Source organism: Peromyscus maniculatus, chromosome 7, assembly GCF_049852395.1.
Source record: "Peromyscus maniculatus bairdii isolate BWxNUB_F1_BW_parent chromosome 7, HU_Pman_BW_mat_3.1, whole genome shotgun sequence".
In the NCBI taxonomy this organism is placed as follows: Eukaryota; Metazoa; Chordata; class Mammalia; order Rodentia; family Cricetidae; genus Peromyscus; species Peromyscus maniculatus.
Genome location: NC_134858.1, coordinates 105,560,399 through 105,578,450, shown reverse-complemented (window position 1 = coordinate 105,578,450; position 18,052 = coordinate 105,560,399). Strand labels below are relative to the sequence as shown.

At 53.8% G+C, this 18,052-nt stretch overlaps 3 protein-coding genes across 3 annotated transcripts; 1 reads left to right on the top strand and 2 right to left on the bottom strand.

Moving 5' to 3' along the window:
* Positions 1-1,619: 1,619 nt before the first annotated feature.
* Positions 1,620-5,169, bottom strand: Nprl2 (NPR2 like, GATOR1 complex subunit). The gene is made up of 11 exons (XM_042281607.2): positions 4,931-5,169; positions 4,155-4,246; positions 3,909-4,077; positions 3,652-3,760; positions 3,144-3,280; positions 2,950-3,047; positions 2,796-2,832; positions 2,592-2,685; positions 2,400-2,517; positions 2,020-2,162; positions 1,620-1,932 (listed from the first exon to the last, which is right to left on the bottom strand). The coding sequence occupies exons 1-11, from the start codon at positions 5,006-5,008 to the stop codon at positions 1,865-1,867; spliced, it is 1,143 nt and encodes a 380-aa protein (XP_042137541.1). The 5' UTR covers positions 5,009-5,169; the 3' UTR covers positions 1,620-1,864.
* A 48-nt stretch (positions 5,170-5,217) lies between these two features.
* Positions 5,218-7,699, top strand: Cyb561d2 (cytochrome b561 family member D2). The gene is made up of 4 exons (XM_006978364.4): positions 5,218-5,348; positions 5,748-5,901; positions 6,354-6,391; positions 7,045-7,699. Exons 2-4 carry the CDS (start codon positions 5,775-5,777, stop codon positions 7,546-7,548), a joined length of 669 nt encoding a protein of 222 aa, XP_006978426.1. The 5' UTR covers positions 5,218-5,348; positions 5,748-5,774; the 3' UTR covers positions 7,549-7,699.
* A 1,242-nt stretch (positions 7,700-8,941) lies between these two features.
* On the bottom strand, positions 8,942-13,632 carry Tmem115 (transmembrane protein 115). Its single transcript, XM_006978365.4, has 2 exons — positions 12,231-13,632; positions 8,942-9,710 (listed from the first exon to the last, which is right to left on the bottom strand). Exons 1-2 carry the CDS (start codon positions 13,079-13,081, stop codon positions 9,506-9,508), a joined length of 1,056 nt encoding a protein of 351 aa, XP_006978427.1. The 5' UTR covers positions 13,082-13,632; the 3' UTR covers positions 8,942-9,505.
* Positions 13,633-18,052: the final 4,420 nt, after the last annotated feature.

Below are 18,052 nucleotides of genomic sequence, written 5' to 3'. Positions count from 1 at the left end.
GAGGATGGTCCTGTGCCTGCACCTCTGCTCTGAAGGACCTCTCTCTCACCCTCTCTCTTACCTCTGTGCTTCAATTTTTGTCCCACCCCCTCCTCTTTTATTTCTAGATTATGTTTGTGTCTGTGCACATGTGCATGTGTGTGTCACACTCCACATGTGTCTGTGCACATGTGCATGTGTGTGCAGGTGCCCACAGTGTAAGGCCCTCCCCTGAGGACCTCTGACTGCCAGGTTCCACCCACAGAATACTCTAACTGCTGGACCCTGCCCCCACGCTACAGAGTTAAAAAGCCCACTCCCTGGACATGAAATCCCACCAATCTCCACCCTGGAAAGCTCCACCCTGAAGAATTCCACCCCCTTCCCAAGACGCTCTAAATAAGCCCTGTGTGTCCTGTTCCGTTTGCTGCCCTTTCTCGCTCCAGCAGAGGCAGCCACGCCCCTTTTCCCTCCCAATAAATCTCTTGGGTAAGGTTTGGTGTGTGGTGTTACGGAGGCCAGAGGCATCGAATCCCTTGGAGCTGGAGTCATAGGCAATTGTGAGCTGTCCCACGTGAGTGCTGGGAACTAAACTCTAGTCTTCTACAAGAGCAGCAGCGTTCTTAACCACTGAGCCATCTCTCCAACACCCCTCCTCTTTCTTTGAGGCAGGACCTCATACAGCCAAGACCAACCTGGAGCTCACTAGAGAGCCAGGGCTGGTCCAAATCTCCCTCCTCCTTGGTCAGCTTCCCAAGTGCTGGGGTTTCGGGCGGGCATCACTATGCTTGTTTCCATGTTCCAACCTCGTGAGCTTTCCCTGAATTCCTCACAGACTTTTCCAGACAAGTCTCACTATGACGCCCAGGCTGGCTTTAGACACATTATATAGTCCACGCTGTCCTTGAACTTGGAGCAGTTCCCCATGTCTGCCTCCTGAGTGTTGGTATTCTAAGAATGCACTACCACAGTTAGTCCTTGCTTTAGGGTTTCGAACTTATTTTTTTGGAATACTCTTCTTACTCCTGCAAAGGTTCAGCTTGAGTCTCCCGAGTGAGGTCTGTCTGGACAATCTAATCACAGCATCTTTTGCTCCCATCTGATTCAAGCTCTTTCAGTTTGCAGGCCCAGAGCTGTGGTCATAGCTGATCTGGTAGAGTACCTGCCTAGCATTCAAAAGCCTTGGCTTCAATCCCCAGCACTGTATACACAGGCTGTGGGAGCTGAAGTCTACACTCCTAGTACAAGGGAGACTGAGGCAGGAGAATCAGAAGTTCAAGGTCATCTGCTACACAGCAGACTTCAGGCCAGTCTGTGCTGCATAAGATCCTGTCTCAAAAAACACCCTCACCCTTACAAACACACACACACACACACACACACACACACACACACACACACACACTCATTAAAAACCTAGGTGTGCCCAGGCATAGTGGCGCATGCCTTTAATCCCAGCATTTAGTAAAAAGAGGCAGTCAGACTTGAAGGCCAGCCTGGACTACATAGTGAATCCCAGGACAGCCAAAGCTACATAGTGAGATCCTGTCTCAACAGTCTCCCCAACCCCCCTACCCCCCAACTCCCATCCCCCATCTCCCCACTCCCCGCCAATAAAACAAAAGCCAAACCAGACCAGACCAAACCAAAACCTTATTGTTTACTTGTCCATTGTCATTTCTGCCCACTAGGTGGCACCCCAGCCAGGCCAGGCCAGTTGGCATGGCCTGCACATTCACGGCTCTTCCGTGGCTGGCTGAGGACTCAGCATTCCACAGGATGAAATGGGTGACTTGATGTACAAAACCGAGGATCACCTTCCAGACCGTATGTACCAGCCTACGTGTCTTGGACAAGTAGCCATAGTACTATGCTCCAGCCGGCCTCACTTCCAGCAAATGATGATGTTGGGGTCATTTTCTAGTCGCTCGTCCAGTTCGTGGTAGCTCATGCCTGGTGGGGTGAGGGAGGCAAGGCCGGTCAGCAGCCTTGGCGTGGCCAGTCAGCCATCACCCCCCAGGCGGCCCTGCCTGCCTCCACCTGTCTTGCAGCAGATCTCGTCGTAGCTGTGACATCCTGTGTAAAGGCGGGCAGGGTGACTCCGTTCCTCCCGAGCCACCCGGACTGGATACTTCTGTAGTCTCCGGATGAGGTTCTTCATGAGCCCAAACTGGATCAGCTTCCTGAAGTGATGGTTGGGGAAGAGAGTTGATACCCTAGCCTAGCCAACCCTCTCCTTCAGTGCCTTATGGGCTGGAGTGATGACCTCCACGCTCACCATCTCCGGGAAACCTGCCTGGACTAGCAGGCCACACACTATACTCATTGGGAATCTCCTGCTTCCTCTGGGACTCGAGGCTCCTCCGGGGAGACTCCCGACACTTCACCCCACCGTGCGAGCCTGAGAAGGACCCTCTGACCTCTCATCCACGTGTTGTAACTGCTGGGGGTGGCGGCCGATGAGGTCTCGCACAGTGGTGCCGGGGCTTAGGCTGCAGTACAGCTGGAATACATCTCGGAGACTGGCCCTTTTGTGTCCTGTGGGTGCCAGGGTCAGCTTCCTAGGTGGCCTTGTCCTCCCCAGATCGGTCTCCCACAGGGGTTGCCACTACCTTGCTTGGTGACGTAGGACAGACACGCCTCCTGTAGGGTCTTGTCATCCACCAGGTCCTGGACTTTTGGCGTTGGGCAGTACACATTGGAATACTAGAACACAGCAAGGGGACACGGCCTGAATGATGCGCCTGGGAGTCTGGCTTGATCTGGCCCAGCCATATGGTTCCCATTTTACTTAGCTGTATCCCAGACTCACCTACCTGGAGGATGGATACCAGCGTCACAACACCATAGTACCTGGGGGAAAGAGAAAGGCTTAGTGTCCAAACAGCAGTCTTCCCGCCGCCATACTCGGGGTCCTTCAGCTCCCCTCTGACTGGTGGCCTATAATGGGCATAACTGATCTCCACTCACAGCAGGTTCTGGATGGCGATGCGCACCAGGTTGAGTTCCACGTCTGCCTCAGCAGAGATCTTCTGGACATGGCGGAATCCGTCAATGTAGGGCAGGATCTGTCAAGAGCAAGGCAGGGTCGGTCAGCCAGGGTGAGACACAGCTAGGGTTGTGGGCAGCCCAAGGAGATAATGCTCATGAGAGGGCCGGTACACCTGCTGTGTGGTGAGGTCCCACTGCGAGTTGAAGAAATCCTCTTTGTCCTTGGTGAAGACCGGCACATCATACTCCTGAGCCACGGGAGGGTCAGGGCGCTGCTCAATCACCTTCAAGTGGATGGTGTTGGATTCATCTGCGGGGGACCCCACCCACACCCTCAGTGTCACCTTTCCCAAGGGGCCTCAAGCACTTCCTGACTCTCCTAGCATTAGCTGAGGCAGGCAGGTGGCTCCTGGGAGTATCATTCTTTCTGTTTTATGGAGCAAGAAACCAAGGCCCAGAGACAGGGGAAGAACGCAGCCACGAAGCAGTGCTGAAGAATTCTGGGGCTGCCCCTGTACCCCCATTATATACTGAACCCTCAGACATCACTGCTTCAACCCGTGGCTATTTCTCGCCCACCAGTCTGTCCAAGAATCTCGTTCTCCCGCAGTGGCTGTATTCATTTCTGTACTTTCCCGCCCTTCCTCTATCATACACTGTCCCAGGAGGGGCTGCCCATACCAATAGGTAGAGTGCACCGGCCGGAGGCATTGAGTTCTTCCAGCAAGATGGTCATGATGGGCACCAACTTCTGCTTGCTCTCCTCTGTGGACACAAAGCTGCTTTCCAGCTGGACAGAACATGGACAACACGGTTGAGTATACCCCAGAGCGCCCAGCTGTCGGCATTCTGAGCTAGTTGCTGGAGGCTGGGGGTTGGAGACACAGGAAGTTTCCCCAACTGCGCCTCCATGCACCCACGCCCATCGGGTTGCAGACCTCCAGTGTGGTCAAGTAGCCAGCCAGCTTTTTAACGATGGGTTCCAGGGCACACGTCTTGGCCTGAGCATCACACACGAAGCCCAAGTTGAAGAGGAGGGCATTGCGGCTGTACTTCTTGTGTTCGATGCACACGGGGCAGCCAATCAGCTTCTTCTCCATGGCTGTGCTGGATGGGCAGAGCAGAGTCAGCCCGCCCCCAAGCCAGTCTGGGCCCCCTTCGCTCCCACCCGACTAAGGCCTCACACAGTGATAAGCTTGTTCTGCAGCTCGGGCTTGGTGATGATGTACACCTGGACCGTGTCAAACAGCTCGCGGGAAATGAAATCCTCAGGGACCTGGGGAGGGCAGTGACGAGAGTCCCTCAGTGGACACTGGGATGGTGATCCATCCCACCCCGGGCACAAGTCCTCTACTGTTTTCCTTCCCTCATCCACCCGTATACGACTCCTTTGTGTTTCCAAACACACGCTATGTTTTGGAAAGCTTTCCGGCTTTGGCACTCATTATCCCCACTGCCTGCAATACTCTTTCTACTCTCCCCTAACTTTTTTGTCTCTTTTGTTTGTTTTCGAGACAGGGTTTCTCTGCGTAGTTTTGGTGCCTGTCCTGGATCTCACTCTGTAGACCAGGCTGGCCTCGAACTCACAGAGATCCGCCTGCCTCTGCCTCCCGAGTGCTGGGATTAAAGGCCTGCACCACAGCTGCCCGGCTCTCACCTAAGTTTTATGCATCAATTGTGTCTCAATCCAGTGATTCTCTTGGATCATCTAAACCTCTACAAGACCTGTCACCTCCCTGAATCCTATAGCCTGATTTGCCACAAAAACTGCTATGTGGCAAATCTCCTTCCCCTACTAGGAACCAGAGACCTGGCCCTGTGTATCCTCTCCATTCAAGGTTATCTATGAATGGAATGACATGCCTGGATGCAGCACAGGGACCCACAACCCCTCCAGGCAGCCAGCTGAGCTCCAGAGAGCATCCCTCTCCTCGTCCAGTCCCGGGAGTGTGGAAGGCACCTGATAGGTAATTTTGGGTCCCAGCGTTGGGTGGAATTCGCTGAAGAATATGCATTCGATGCGGCAGCTGCTGCCCATGGCGCTGACCGTCCCAAGTCTGTAGTCCCTTGTCTTTCGTGCGGTGGTCGCCTCCACCCCTGGGGACACCTGTCAAAAAGAGAAAGAGGCCTGGGCTAGGATAGAGAGGTTTGTGAGCGTAAACCAGAAGAGCCGTCAACTCAACAGCGCCTGCGCAGTGCGACTCAGAGGCGTGGCTGGCGCTGGATGGGATGGGAGGGGGCTTGTCCCAGGAAGTCTTGGGTGGGTGGACAACGCACCCGGAAGTGAAGCGCCTCCTTAACGGAGTGGTGGCGCGGCTGGCGGGCCCGGGGGTCCAGTTTATTTTGGAGGAAGTCACTGCGTCGAACCTGAGAAGCAGGTGAGGAAGGCAAATTCCTACCGTGGAGGTACAGCGTGCTAGGTGCACGTGGGGAGGCAATGTGCACAGAGATTCACGCTTAGGTAGGAAAGCAGCTGGGAACTACAATTCCCGTAGTGCTCCAGACCTTCCGTTCCAGCTAGTGATGACGTGCTGCATTCTGGGATTTGTAGTCTTACGTGTCCTTACGCATCCCACCTGGCCGGTGCGATCAGTACCACTTCAAATACAGGTGTTTGACAGGTAGACCCTGTTAAGTTGGGACTATTCTTGGTGCCGGCTTTGTTCTGCTTCTGTCATAACTCCTCCGAAAAAAGGTGGCATTCCTGCCCTGAATTACTGTCCCCAGTGAGAGGCGTGGACAGTGGGCACCCTTGCCAACGCCTACGATGCTTTCAGGCTGTACAGCTATCAGCTGGGCTGACCATGGCCCTTTCTGTGGAGACGGAGTCGCACATCTACCGAGCTCTGCGCACTGCCTCTGGGGCTGCAGCCCACCTTGTGGCCTTGGGCTTTACCATCTTTGTGGCTGTACTTGCCAGACCTGGCTCCAGTAAGTAGAATTCATAGTTGACTATGGGAAGTAAAAAGCCACTTTTCTTGGGGGAATAGGAGCGGTAGGAAGTGATGGGCTTAACTCGTGGGAACAGGCTTGGCTGGCTGAGGAATGTTCTGTGCTGGTAGTATTTAACTCCTGGGGAGAGCAGATCAGTGTAGGGGCTCTGCCTGCCTGGCCAAGCTTCAGAGAGTACATGGTTTCTCTTTCTTTGACTTGGCATTTCATTCCTGACTCATGGAGATGCCGGAGGAAGGAGCTACCAGAGGAGTGGTAGAGCATGCTCTGTCCCAGGAAGAGAATAGGGGTGGGTCAGATGAGCTTGTTACAAGAGGGGACTCACATTTGCCTCTTTAGGTGATGGATGGGCTGCCCACATTCAGCCTGTAGGGATGGATACGCTGGCTCCTTTTCCCTCAGCTCCATGAGGCTTCCTCTTCTCATTCTAGGTCTGTTCTCCTGGCACCCTGTTCTTATGTCTCTGGCTGTAAGTAGTGGATCTGGGTAGCTTTAGGGGTAGAGTGTGAGCAAAGGTGGTGACCCTCAGAATTCTTGAAGGCATTTATTTATTATTATTTATTATTAAAAGGCCAGTTTAGTGGAGTTGCATGTTCCAACTACTGCCTCTGACATATATCCAAGGCTTGAAAAACGGAAGACCCAGGACAGATCGGTGAAGCTCACCCAAGCACAAAATGAGGCTTCTCTCACCTCCAGCCAGGAAGCTGAGAGATTGCATTTAGGGATTGCTGTCCTTGAAAACCTTAATTTATGGTGATGCATCTACTTTTCCCTGAAACAGTGCACCCATGTGGACAGCTCTTGCCAAGAAATTGTATCCAGCCTCATGGGAGGCAAACAAAGCTGTGAATCATTTATAACTGCCACGTCTCAAACCTTGTTTGCTGGGTAATGTAGCAGAGGTGACATTTCAGAAAAGTACCTAGGAAGAAGTCTAGAGGCAGCTGTCCCTAGCTGCTCAGGGCAGACATTTTGCCCCACACAGGGCCTTCCACGTCTCACCAAATGCAGTGTTTGTCCTTGGGGAAGGGAATGAAGGGGGATGGGGCCAAGAGCACCTGCTTGAGGGTTGTCTGAAGTGCTTATGACATCCTCACCTGAGTCTCTCTGTCTCCTTAGTTCTCCTTCCTGATGACTGAGGCGCTCCTCATGTTTTCTCCGGAGAGTTCACTGCTGCGTTCCCTCTCACGGAAGGTCCGGGCACGCTGCCACTGGGTGCTTCAGCTGCTAGCCCTACTCTGTGCTCTGCTGGGTCTAGGTCTCGTCATCCTCCACAAAGAGCAGCTTGGCAAAGCACACCTGGCCACTCGACATGGGCAGGCAGGGCTCTTAGCGGTGCTGTGGGCAGGTCTGCAGTGTTCAGGGGGTGTGGGGCTGCTCTACCCCAAGTTGCTGCCTCGATGGCCCCTGGCAAAGCTGAAACTCTACCATGCCACTTCTGGGTTGGTGGGCTACCTGCTGGGCAGTGCCAGCCTCCTGTTGGGCATGTGCTCACTCTGGTTCACTGCTGCTGTCACTGGCGTTGCCTGGTACCTGGCTGTGCTGTGCCCCGTCCTCACCAGTTTGGTAATCATGAACCAAGTGAGCAATGCCTACCTGTACCGCAAGAGGATCCAACCATGAGCACTTCCCGGCCATAAGGAAGCCTGGCTTTGCATCTCAGCGTAGGACCTGGGGCTGGGAGCCTGCCTGACACTCTTAGCTGATGGGCTCAGGGGACACTTCAGGTACTAGGGCACTCAGGGGTGGACCTCTAACATTTCTGCTCCTCGTGCTGGAGTGCCTCCCTTTTCTTTTCTTACTGTCAACCCAGGGGAACATGGATCATGTGTCTGGATGATGTTGGGGTTGCAACACTGTCTTCCCAGCCATACAGCTTATATTTGTACTGGTATGGCCAGAAATCATGGAGAAAAATAAACAAAAAACTGAAAATAAAAACAAACCCCAAACTGGAAAGACTGCTGGGAGGAGCAGAGCATCCATCATTGGGAGTGGTTCTCACTAATGCCATTACCATGAGACTGTGGGCCGCTGGGGAGGTGTGGACCCTCTACATGGCGGGCGGGCGCCCTCCCAGAAGTGGGAGGTCCTCAGAAGCCTGCTGCTAAGCTTCCTATGACACCCAGTGTATTGGTAGGTGACAGCTGGAGTCTGGAGACTATGGTTAGATCAGTGATAGGAGATGGTGATGGTCTGTTTCCACAGGTGCCATGCACAGGGCACAACTCAGAAGTTGAACCATAGTTGGTTATGGTGGCAGGTGGATCTCTGTGAACTCAAGACCAGCCTGGTCAACAAAGTGAGTTCCAGGCCAGCTAAAGCTACAATGGTAAGACCCTGTCTGGAAAAAGAAAGCTGAATCATGAACAAGAAAAACTTTCTTTTTGATTTTGAGACAAGGTTTCATGTTTCTCACGTGGGCTTTGAGCTTGCTATGTGGCCAAGGATGATGGTTTAACCTCAGATCCTCCTGCCTCCACCTTTGAGTACTGGGATTATAGGTATGTACATGTATACCGTGTGTGTGTGTGTGTGTGTGTGTGTGTGTGTGTGTGTGTGTGTGTGTGTGTGTATACACACCATGCTCCTCTTATGCAGTGCTGGGACTCAAACCCAGAGCTTTTAAATGCTAAGCAAGCTCTACCAACTGAGCTCCACCTCCAGCCTCAGGTTTTTGTTTGTTTGAGACAGGGATTCTAGGCGTGTGCCACCACGTCCTGCCTAAGACGGCTGCTTATGGTGGAAAGGCCTGCCTTCAACTGTCAGGTCCTCTAGCACAGAGCCTTTCTAACCGAGTGAGGAGACAAGAGGAGTAAGGGACTGAGGTAGCAGCTCTGACAAGATTGCTTAGAAGCTGCAGCAAATAGTAAAAGAAGAGGTGGGGGCAGTGGGTTCTTAGCCAGGTGGAGTTGCCATGGAACTGAGCCCCAGGACCCAGAAAACACACTGAGTTGCATTTGATAAGCACAAGAGGGCTGCACAAGGTGGCCTGACAGAGCCCAAGAGCCACACCTCAAAGAACCGCTTTATTGACACTGAGGCTGGGCTGGCTGCCCGCTCAGGTGGTCCTGTAGAAAATACCTGGGAGTTGTGGCGGCTCTGGCTAGACAGTCACTGCCACAGGAGAAGGGCACAAGAACCCTGACAAGAATGCAGTCTGGGGGTGGGCAGAGATGTGCAGACCCACACTGGCCGGGCCCCCAGAACAGTTTTGGCAAATACAAATCCTTGCCTTGGCTCAGGGCTGTTGGCAACCAGTTTCAGATGTGAGGGCTGGCCCCGGAGCTGTGACCCAGTGTCCCTGCAGCCACTTCCTTGGTGAGGAACTGTACCTGCTGAGGTACAAATGGGGGTCTGGACTGGCTGACACTCAGAGGCCCCATACCTGGCATTGTGGCTGTCTGGAGTTGGAACCAGGTAGCAAGGGTCCCATGTAGTGTTGTTGAGAAACGGCAGAAGGCCAGAGAAAGCCCAGCAGACCCTCTTCCCACTCCTCAGAGCAGTCAGTGCCCTGGAGTAGCTGAGCCGTGTCCGGGAGGGCCTGGGAGCCGAGGAGCTAAACTCAAAGTGGTCGGAGTTACAGCTTGGGGGGAGCTGCCTCAAAGGTAATGAGACTGGATTCTGGGGCAGTGCCCTTCCCTGGGGGTGTGGAAGCGTTTTCCGAGGGCAGAGGACTGTCCTTTTTGGCCCCAGCCTCCTCTTCATCATCATCCATGCTGGGCCAGACTGACTGATCCTCCACTCTCTTCAGCCGTTCGTTGAGAGCCTTTAGGGCCAGCTGCCTACAGCCAGAAAGAGAAGACATCACACTGGGCTTGGGAGAGGCACACACTCTGCAACCTCCCTCCCAAGCCAACTTCTCAGAATCCCATGGTTTCCCTTCCTCCTGCAGGGTCCAGGAGACTGGATCAGGATCTGCTTTGCCAATCAGAATGACGAGCTCCCTCACATCTCCAGGCTGGGAAGACTACAGCCTCCCTCCCAGGCCAGCCACCAGGGATGCTTCTGAGTTTGTTGGCTAAAGACGGATCGATCTAGTGCTTCAGGGCAGACAAGTGTAAAGTCTTAGTCCCTGGAGATAAGTGCGCACTGGTGTAATGTCCAAGGACAGCCTCATTTATTTTTGTGGTACTAGGGATTAAACCTAGGGCATGCACTCTACCACAGAGCTATATTCCCAGCCCTTAAAACAAACAACTTTTTTGTTTGTTTTTTTCGAGACAGGGTTTCTCTGTGTAGTTTTGGTGCCTGTCCTGGATCTTGCTCTGTAGACCAGGCTGGCCTAGAACTCACAGAGATCCTGGCTCTGCCTCCTGAGTGCTGGGATTAAAGGGGTGCGCCACCACAGCTGGGCCCACTTTTTTTTTTTTGAGGCAAATCTTGCTAATGAAATTGTCCACGCTGGCTTTAAGCTAGCACTTGTAGCCCAGGCAGACCTTGAACTCATGAACCTCCTGTCTCAGCCTCCTGAGCAGTGGGGATTATAGATCTGTTTCACCAGACTCAGCTAAGGAAGGGGTTAACGAAGCAGCATCAGTTTGGATCATTTCACCCTTCCTAACTAAGATACTCCTCCTAGAAGTTTTCCAAAGCCACCAAGTTCTGAGCAGAGCCCTGGTAGAAAAGAACCGGCCCATGTGGGCATGGCACAGAGCAGAGCCTACTGTTTTCCTGGGGTAGACTTCTGCAGACACCATTGGAGAAAAGGTGAGAAAATACACCCAAAAGACACAAGCCCTAGGGCCCAGAATTAGCCTGCAGCATGCCTTGGGTGGATCCACCTTGGACACCAGCTGGACACCTTCAAGGAAGACATGCCCTACACTGAGCTACCCAGCCTCAGTGGAGAACAGGCTCCAAGTTCAGCACTCTGGCCCACAGAAGGGGAAGTGGCCACTCCAGCTGGCCCCTGCGACCCTGACGGCTCAGCCCTATCTGCACTAAAGGCAGCCATCCTATGGCTTTCCAAGATCGGACTTTCTAGCATGCTAAGGAAAAAGAGGAAAAGCCACAGGGACACGGGCATTCAAACCCCACCACACTCCTTCCCTGGCCCTCCCCAGGCTGCTCTTGGAGATGTCCTTGTCAGGAGTCGCCTGCCATGGGTCAGAGACCTATAGGAAATCCTGTTTCCTACTTGTAGCCCTCTGGGTTTGCGAGCGGCAGTCAGATGGAAACTACTGGCAAGAGTAACACCCACTCCATGTCGGCCAAGAGCCATCACCCTCCGCCAGACACCTGCCTCTCGCCCCAACCCCACTCTTCCTTTTCTGTCCACTCTCGGGATCTTGGATAGTGGTTTTCTGAATGACCAGTCAACCGTAGCAATGACCTCTCACTAGAGCAAGGGCAACCTGTGGCCCAGCCCCATCTGAACAGCTCGAAAGCTCAGGCCCCGGCCCATTTCTTCTACTAAGTAAGGCCAAGATGAACTGTCTTTAGGACACCCCCAAAACCCTCAAGCTGTAGGGCCCGGAATTAGGCCTGCGGCATGCCCGGGTGTGTTCCCACACCTACCAGCTGGTAACCCTTCAAGGAAGACATGTTCTACACTCAACTTAATCTCCGGATTAAGCCCGGAGAGAATTCCTCCACTGATGTCAGGAACCTGCTTCACAGGGGAGCAAAGACAGAAACCTGACAGACGCTGAGGAGCGAGGCTTTTGAGAGACTGCTGGAAAAGTCTCAAGAGCAACACTGGACACGGAGCTGGGCCTGTAAACTGTCCACAGCTCTGAGGCAGGAAGAGCTAAATTTAAAAAGCCTTCTTCTGCCTTGGCCAAAGTGTCCAGTGAATAATGCAGTGAAATCACGGATGCTGCAGACACTCTGGGTTCTAGGGAATGCAAAGGTCTCAGCTCTGCCTGGCGTGGTCAGCCTGTCCCCCTGTTTGGTGACATGCCTGAAAGAGGAGCAAATTTAGTGACACCCCAACCATCCACATTAAGAGGAAGGGAAACGCTTCACAGACATCCTTCCCCACCCCCATCACAGGAGAAACAGACCAACAGTTTCTGTCTCCTACAGGGCCAGTCTCTAGAATTTGGAAACTCTGAGGGAAGACCAAAGGGCGACTAGGCAGGGAGGCCGGTTAAGTGGCCCAAGTGGTGAGAAAAACACACCGGAGCCCAGAAACCTACACACTGAGTTCCTTCCTCACGGCCCAATCCTGAGTCCTTTCTGAAGCGACCCCCAACTCCTGCCTGAAGTTCTCCAGCCCATGCAGAGCAAGCTCCTCAGTGGATGGTTCGTGACTCCACCAAGCGTCTAGCTAGCCAGGGTTCTGGAAGTGTCCACCGTACCTTCTCCGCTCCGCATCCTGAGGGTCTGTCCCTGGGAGGCTGATGGTGATGGAAGACGGCGCTCCCACATCGTAGCGCTTCACGGTCTTCTGGCAAATCTTAACTTTCACCAGGAGGCCATGCACCAGGTTGGCGAGCAGTCCCACCACAGGCTGCAGGATCTCCGGGAAGAAGGTGGCAAACGCAAAGTGGTCCGCCATGTCCCCTCGGCCCCGGCTGTGGCGCTGATAGAAGCGGAGATACACCCAACTGGACAGCAGTCCAAAGCCGTAGGAGGCCAGCGCCGGGCTCTGGAGCAGCGTGGCCAGGCGGAGCAGCAGCAGCAGCGCCAGCAAGAGCATGGGGACCACGCTGACGCGGACCTGGGGCACCCGCAGAACCACACAGTCCCCCATAGTCTGCTTGAGGGCGACCAGAACGCCGCCCAGGAACCCCAGGGCGCCGTGGATACGAATAGTGAACAGGTAGACCAAGTTGAAGGAGGCCATGTAGGTGAGGAGATAGGCGAAGGCCCCCAAGAGCCCCACGGACACATTGACCACCGAGAAGAAGATGAGCAGCTCCAAGGCTCCCCAGAGGGGCTCCAGTAACCGCCCGGCCACCACCACTGTGGCCAGGCTGATGGCCACGTCCCACACGTGCTGCTCCATCAGCCCATGGGTGGCCAGGGTCCAGATCCAGAAGTTGGGTGGGAAAAGGTAGCCCGGGGTGACCGCCAGGCAGTCCGTGTCCACGGCGAAGGAAAGGAGATAGAGGAAGAGGACCACGGCGCACAGCGCCTTCACCACCACGCTGGCGCTGGCCAGGATGGCCCCCAGATGCTGGCGGGCCCCGGGCAGGGCGCGGTGCATCTTCCCGACGGACGTCGGCTTGAGGGAAGGTGAGGAAGGTGGCCTAGGGGCCTCCCCGGGGCCTCGTCCCAGTCCGGCCCCGACGGGAGGCCCGGGCCCGGCTACTCACTGGTCTCGGCGAAGGTTCTGCTTCCGGTTTGGGCCGGCCGTAGTTCCAAGGGGAAGAGAAAGCCCTGATGCCAGGCCCGAGCCTGTGCTCCTGGCCCAGGAGCTGAGCTTAGGCCCGGGGTGGCCTGGGCACGCCTGCCTGCCTGCCTGCCTGCCGGCTCCGTAGGCCCAGCGGCCAGGCCGGCCGGGCTAGCGCTGATCTCAAGGCTGGGCTTCCTCCATCCACTCTGAAACTCCGCGGGGCACCGGTGCCTCGTTCCGGCCCAAGTCAAGACCGTTTAGCTCCTTCGGGGCCAGGGTTTTGACTGGACGGTACCTCCTCCTTTCTCCGGGGCCGACAAACAGGGGCGCCGCGCCTGCGCGCCCCCGGAGGGCGCCGCGCCTGCGCGCCCCCGGAGGCCGCCGCGGCGGTGTGCCCTCGGAGCGCTTGCCTTCCGGCTCCTCGGCATGCTGGGATACGGAGTCCTTGGGACCCCGCCGACCGGTTTCCGCATAGAACCACAAGTCCCAGAAGCCGTGCGCCCGACCGGTCCCGTAGAGTGTAAGGCGGGGGTGCTTGGGAGTTGTAGTTCTCAGGGATGACTCCTCTAGTTCTTGGGGCGGGTGGCGGTGGTTAGGGAAGTGGTGGACTTGCTGGATTCTCCTGGAGGACAGTGACTCTCTTTGTGATTTGTACAGGTACAGCAGTGTTTTTGTAAGTGGGTACTTCAGGATGTTGAACGGTTCAGGTGTGTTGTACCAACGTAAGTGAACTAACGAGAAACTCCGTGGTCTGGCAAATAGAGCCTAAGGCGGGCTAGAACCCTTGTTCCGTCATTTGGAGTCAATGTGACATTGACCAAGTTCCCTAACATTTTTGAAGTGCCATATCACAAACCCTAAAATGGGTGATGATAGCAGGTTCTTCTCACCGTCCTTCCCGCCCCCACCAGACGGTTTCTTTCTCCAGCCCTGGCTGTCCTGGAACTCACTCTGTAGCCCAGGCTGGCCTCGAACTAACGAAAATCTGCCTGCCTCTCCCTCCCGAGTGCTGGGATTAAGGACGACAGCAACGTAAATGTCAGGCCATTTTGGGTGTTCACATTACCCTTGTTCCAGTGAACTGGACCTGCCTCATGAACTGAGGTTTTCCACCTGAGGGGGAACAAGGGGCGAGACTGTGCTACTTGAGTGACTCCTCCCACCAGAGACTTGATTCCACTGGAGTTGAGAGAGGTCTCCCTATAAGTACCAGCCAGGTTGGTCTAGGCTCAACTTCATGCTATAGTGGTTCCCGGCAGGGTGTTTCTTGAGATTAAATTTTTGTTTTTGTTTTTGTTTTTGTTTTTGTTTTTCGAGACAGGGTTTCTCTGCGTAGTTTTGCGCCTTTCCTGGAGCTCACTTGGTAGCCCAGGCTGGCCTCAAACTCACAGCGATCCGCCTGGCTCTGCCTCCCAAGTGCTGGGATTAAAGGCGTGCGCCACCACCACCCGGCTAAAAATTATTTTTATTTACATGTATGTGTGTCTCTGTCACATACGCGTGCAGGTCACAGAGGCCACAAGAGGATGTTGGATCCCTGGAGCTGGAGTTAGGTTGTGAGCCACCAGATGTGGGTACTGGGGGTGGAACTAAGAATAGTAAGTACTTTTTGTTTGTTTGTTTTTTTGAGACAGGGTTTCTCTGTGTAGTTTGGAGCCTGTCCTGGATCTCGCTCTGTAGCCCAGGCTGGCCTCAAACTCACAGAGATCCGCCTGGCTCTGCCTCCCAAGTCCTGGGGTTAAAGGCGTGCGCCACCACCGCCAGGCAAACAGCAAGTACTTTTAACTACCGAGCTATCTCTCCAGTCCTGAGAGTTTTGTTGTTGTATATTACTGCTTTCTTTTAAAATAGTGCATGTTTTAAAAAAATGTGATTAATTATATAACGAGGGACTTTATTATAAAATGTAGGACCCTGTTTAGCTATTGATCTCAGCACAACTGCCTGTGTGTTCAAAACTGCCTTCCACCTTTTATTTTTGTCTAGGCTCAGGGTTTCTACTATATGCCACATACAGCAAATCAAAATACAGAGTCCTTGGGTGGTGGGGGTGCATGCCTTTAATCCCAGCACTTGAGAGGCAGAGGCAGGTGGATCTCTGTGAGTTCGAGGCCAGCCTGGTCTACAGAGCAAGTTCCAGGCTACACAGAGAAACCCTGTCTTGAAAACACACACACACACACACACACACACACACACACACACACACACACAAAACCCAAATCAAAGAAAAAAAAAACCAAATCAAAAAATAACAACAAAAATCAACCAAACAAAATACAGAGTCAACTACTCAGATTTGAATTTTGAATAAACAATTTTCAGGATAGGGATGATGTCCCATGCAATATTAGAAACACACACACAAAAACCCTAAACCAAAACAACCAACAACCCACTTTCCCTCAAAGAAACAAGGTAAGTTTATTCAGAGCAAAGAGATAGTACAGATTATAGATGGATGATACACTGTCAATATTGACAGTGATCCATGTGAGTGATAGCAATCAAGGACCAAAAACTCTATCTATCTGTCTATCTGTCTGTCTATCTATCTATCTATCTATCTATCTATCTATCTATCTATCTATCTATCTATCTATCTATCTATCTATCTATTTTTTCAAGACAGGTCTTCTCTGTGTATCCCCGGCTGTCCTGGAACTCATTCTCTAGACCAAGCTGGTCTCAAACTTAGAACTCACAGATCCACCCACCTCTGTCTCACTAGTGCTAGGATTAAAGGTGTGTACCACCATGGCCAGCCCCAAACCCTATTATTAAAAATTTATCAGAATCTGGGTGGTGATGGTGGTGCATGTGGGGAATCCCAGCAGTTGGGTGGCTGGGGCAGAAGGGTCAGGAGTTCAAGGCCATCTGTAGCTATATAGTGAGTTTGAAGCCAGGCTTAGGCTACAAAGAGACTCTGCCTCAAAAGAGACAACAAAAAATGATCTGCAAATCAGAACTGACTGCACTGGATCTGACAACCCTGCTCCAAACCAGTGTTTTGTTTCAAGGCCTGGGAGCTGTTTTCAGGTCCTTTAACACGTTTAGTATCCAAGCTTTTCCTCCAGCTAGTCTGTGTGTGTGTGTGTGTGTGTGTGTGTGTGTGTGTGTACACACGTACACATGCAGGCACTCATGCTCTTGTGTGAGCATGTGTGTATGGTAGCTTGAGATGAATGCTGGACGTTGTCCTCTATCACTTCCTACCTTATTTATTTTTGAGGCAGAACCTCACTGTGCAGCCGTGGGTGTTTTCTGGAACTCACGACACAGACCAGACTGGTCTCCCACAAGCAGATCCCCTGCCTTGGTCTCTCCAGTGCAGGAATTAAAGGTGTGGGTCACCACACACTGTTCTCCACGTTATATTTTGGGACGGGGCTTTCACTGAACCTGGAGCTCGTCAGTTCAGCGAGGCTGGTTGCTTCCATGAACTCTGCCTGTCTCCACTCTTCATGCTGCCAATCCCCAGTGCTGGGGCTACAGACCACGGCACCCAGCTTTTTACGTGGGCGCCGAGGATCTGAACTCAGGTCCTCATGCTGGGCGTGGCCGGCACTTTACCGCCGGAGCCACCTTCTGAGCCCTGCCACTTGAGACTCTCGCTGATTCTTTTTTCAATTTTGAGGAGTCTTAGGTAGCCCCAGCTGGCGTGGAACTCCCTGTATAGCTAAGGGTGGCCTTGAACTCCCGATTCTCCTGTCTCCACTTTCCCCACGTGGACTGTAGACAGAGAAGGAATTTCTCCTCCCTGCTCATCTGTGCTGTGGGGAAATGCTGGTACCTGCACTTCGGATCACGGTGAGGACTTGGCTGGCTAACTTCCAGGAGCCCAGAGTAAATGAGTCCCTGCCCCTGCTACCTTGGAGGCCGACAGTGAGCATCCAATTAGGAGTGTCTCTGTTGGTGGCTTTGGTGCTCTTCCCATGAAAAGAATGCAGGGCCAGGCTGGTGAGGGCCCCGCGGGCACAGGCACTTGTCACCTCGCTTGACAACCGGAGCAGCGCAGTGGACGGCGGGGGCAGCTGCGGCTGTCACTTGTCCTCTGGCCACGCTGCTTGTGTCATGGCATGTATGTGTGCCTGAGCACGCGTAAAATAGGCAAATGTGAAAAAATGACGCAGAGGTCGTAGAACTAGTGAGTGGTAAAATGAATGCTCTTGGTGAGCCAGGGTCTGCTCGTAATCATACAGGTCATCATTGGTGGGGGGCACCGACCTGAAAGGAGTCCTGTGACTATCGGGTGGCCTGTGCCCTCAGTGTCCTGGCAACCAGTCTGGCCTGGCCTATGTAGTGAGACCCCGTCTGTCTGTCTGTCTGTCTGTCACACACACACACACACACGCACGCACGCACGCACGCACGCACGCACGCACGCACGCACGCAGCATGCACGCACGAAGAAGGGACTGTGTGGAACTGTCCTGGCTTCTGATCTCCCTGACTCATGATGGAGTTCCCACTTGTTCGTGGGTAGGCCGGATCCTGGCAGCATCCTGAGGGCATCAGGGTTCGGCGCTGGAGCACTGACTTGTGTCTCTCCAGGAAGAGGGGCTATCGTTAGGTCCTGGTCTGATCACATGGACGGACGGACAGACGGACGGAGCTCAGCCTGAGGCTCTGGGGGGTGCTGTTCTGCCGTTGTTTCTCTCCTGGAAGCTTGTGATGAAACAAAGCTCAGCTGAGGGTAGGCGCTGGCTAACGCTCTGTGGCCTCTGAGACCCAGGGCCGCCTTGGCTTCTAACAGAGCAGGGTGATACTCAGAGGTCATGGCCACCTGTCACCATCGCTACCCAGTTCTCAACCCGAGGCCCACACAGTGGATCAACACTG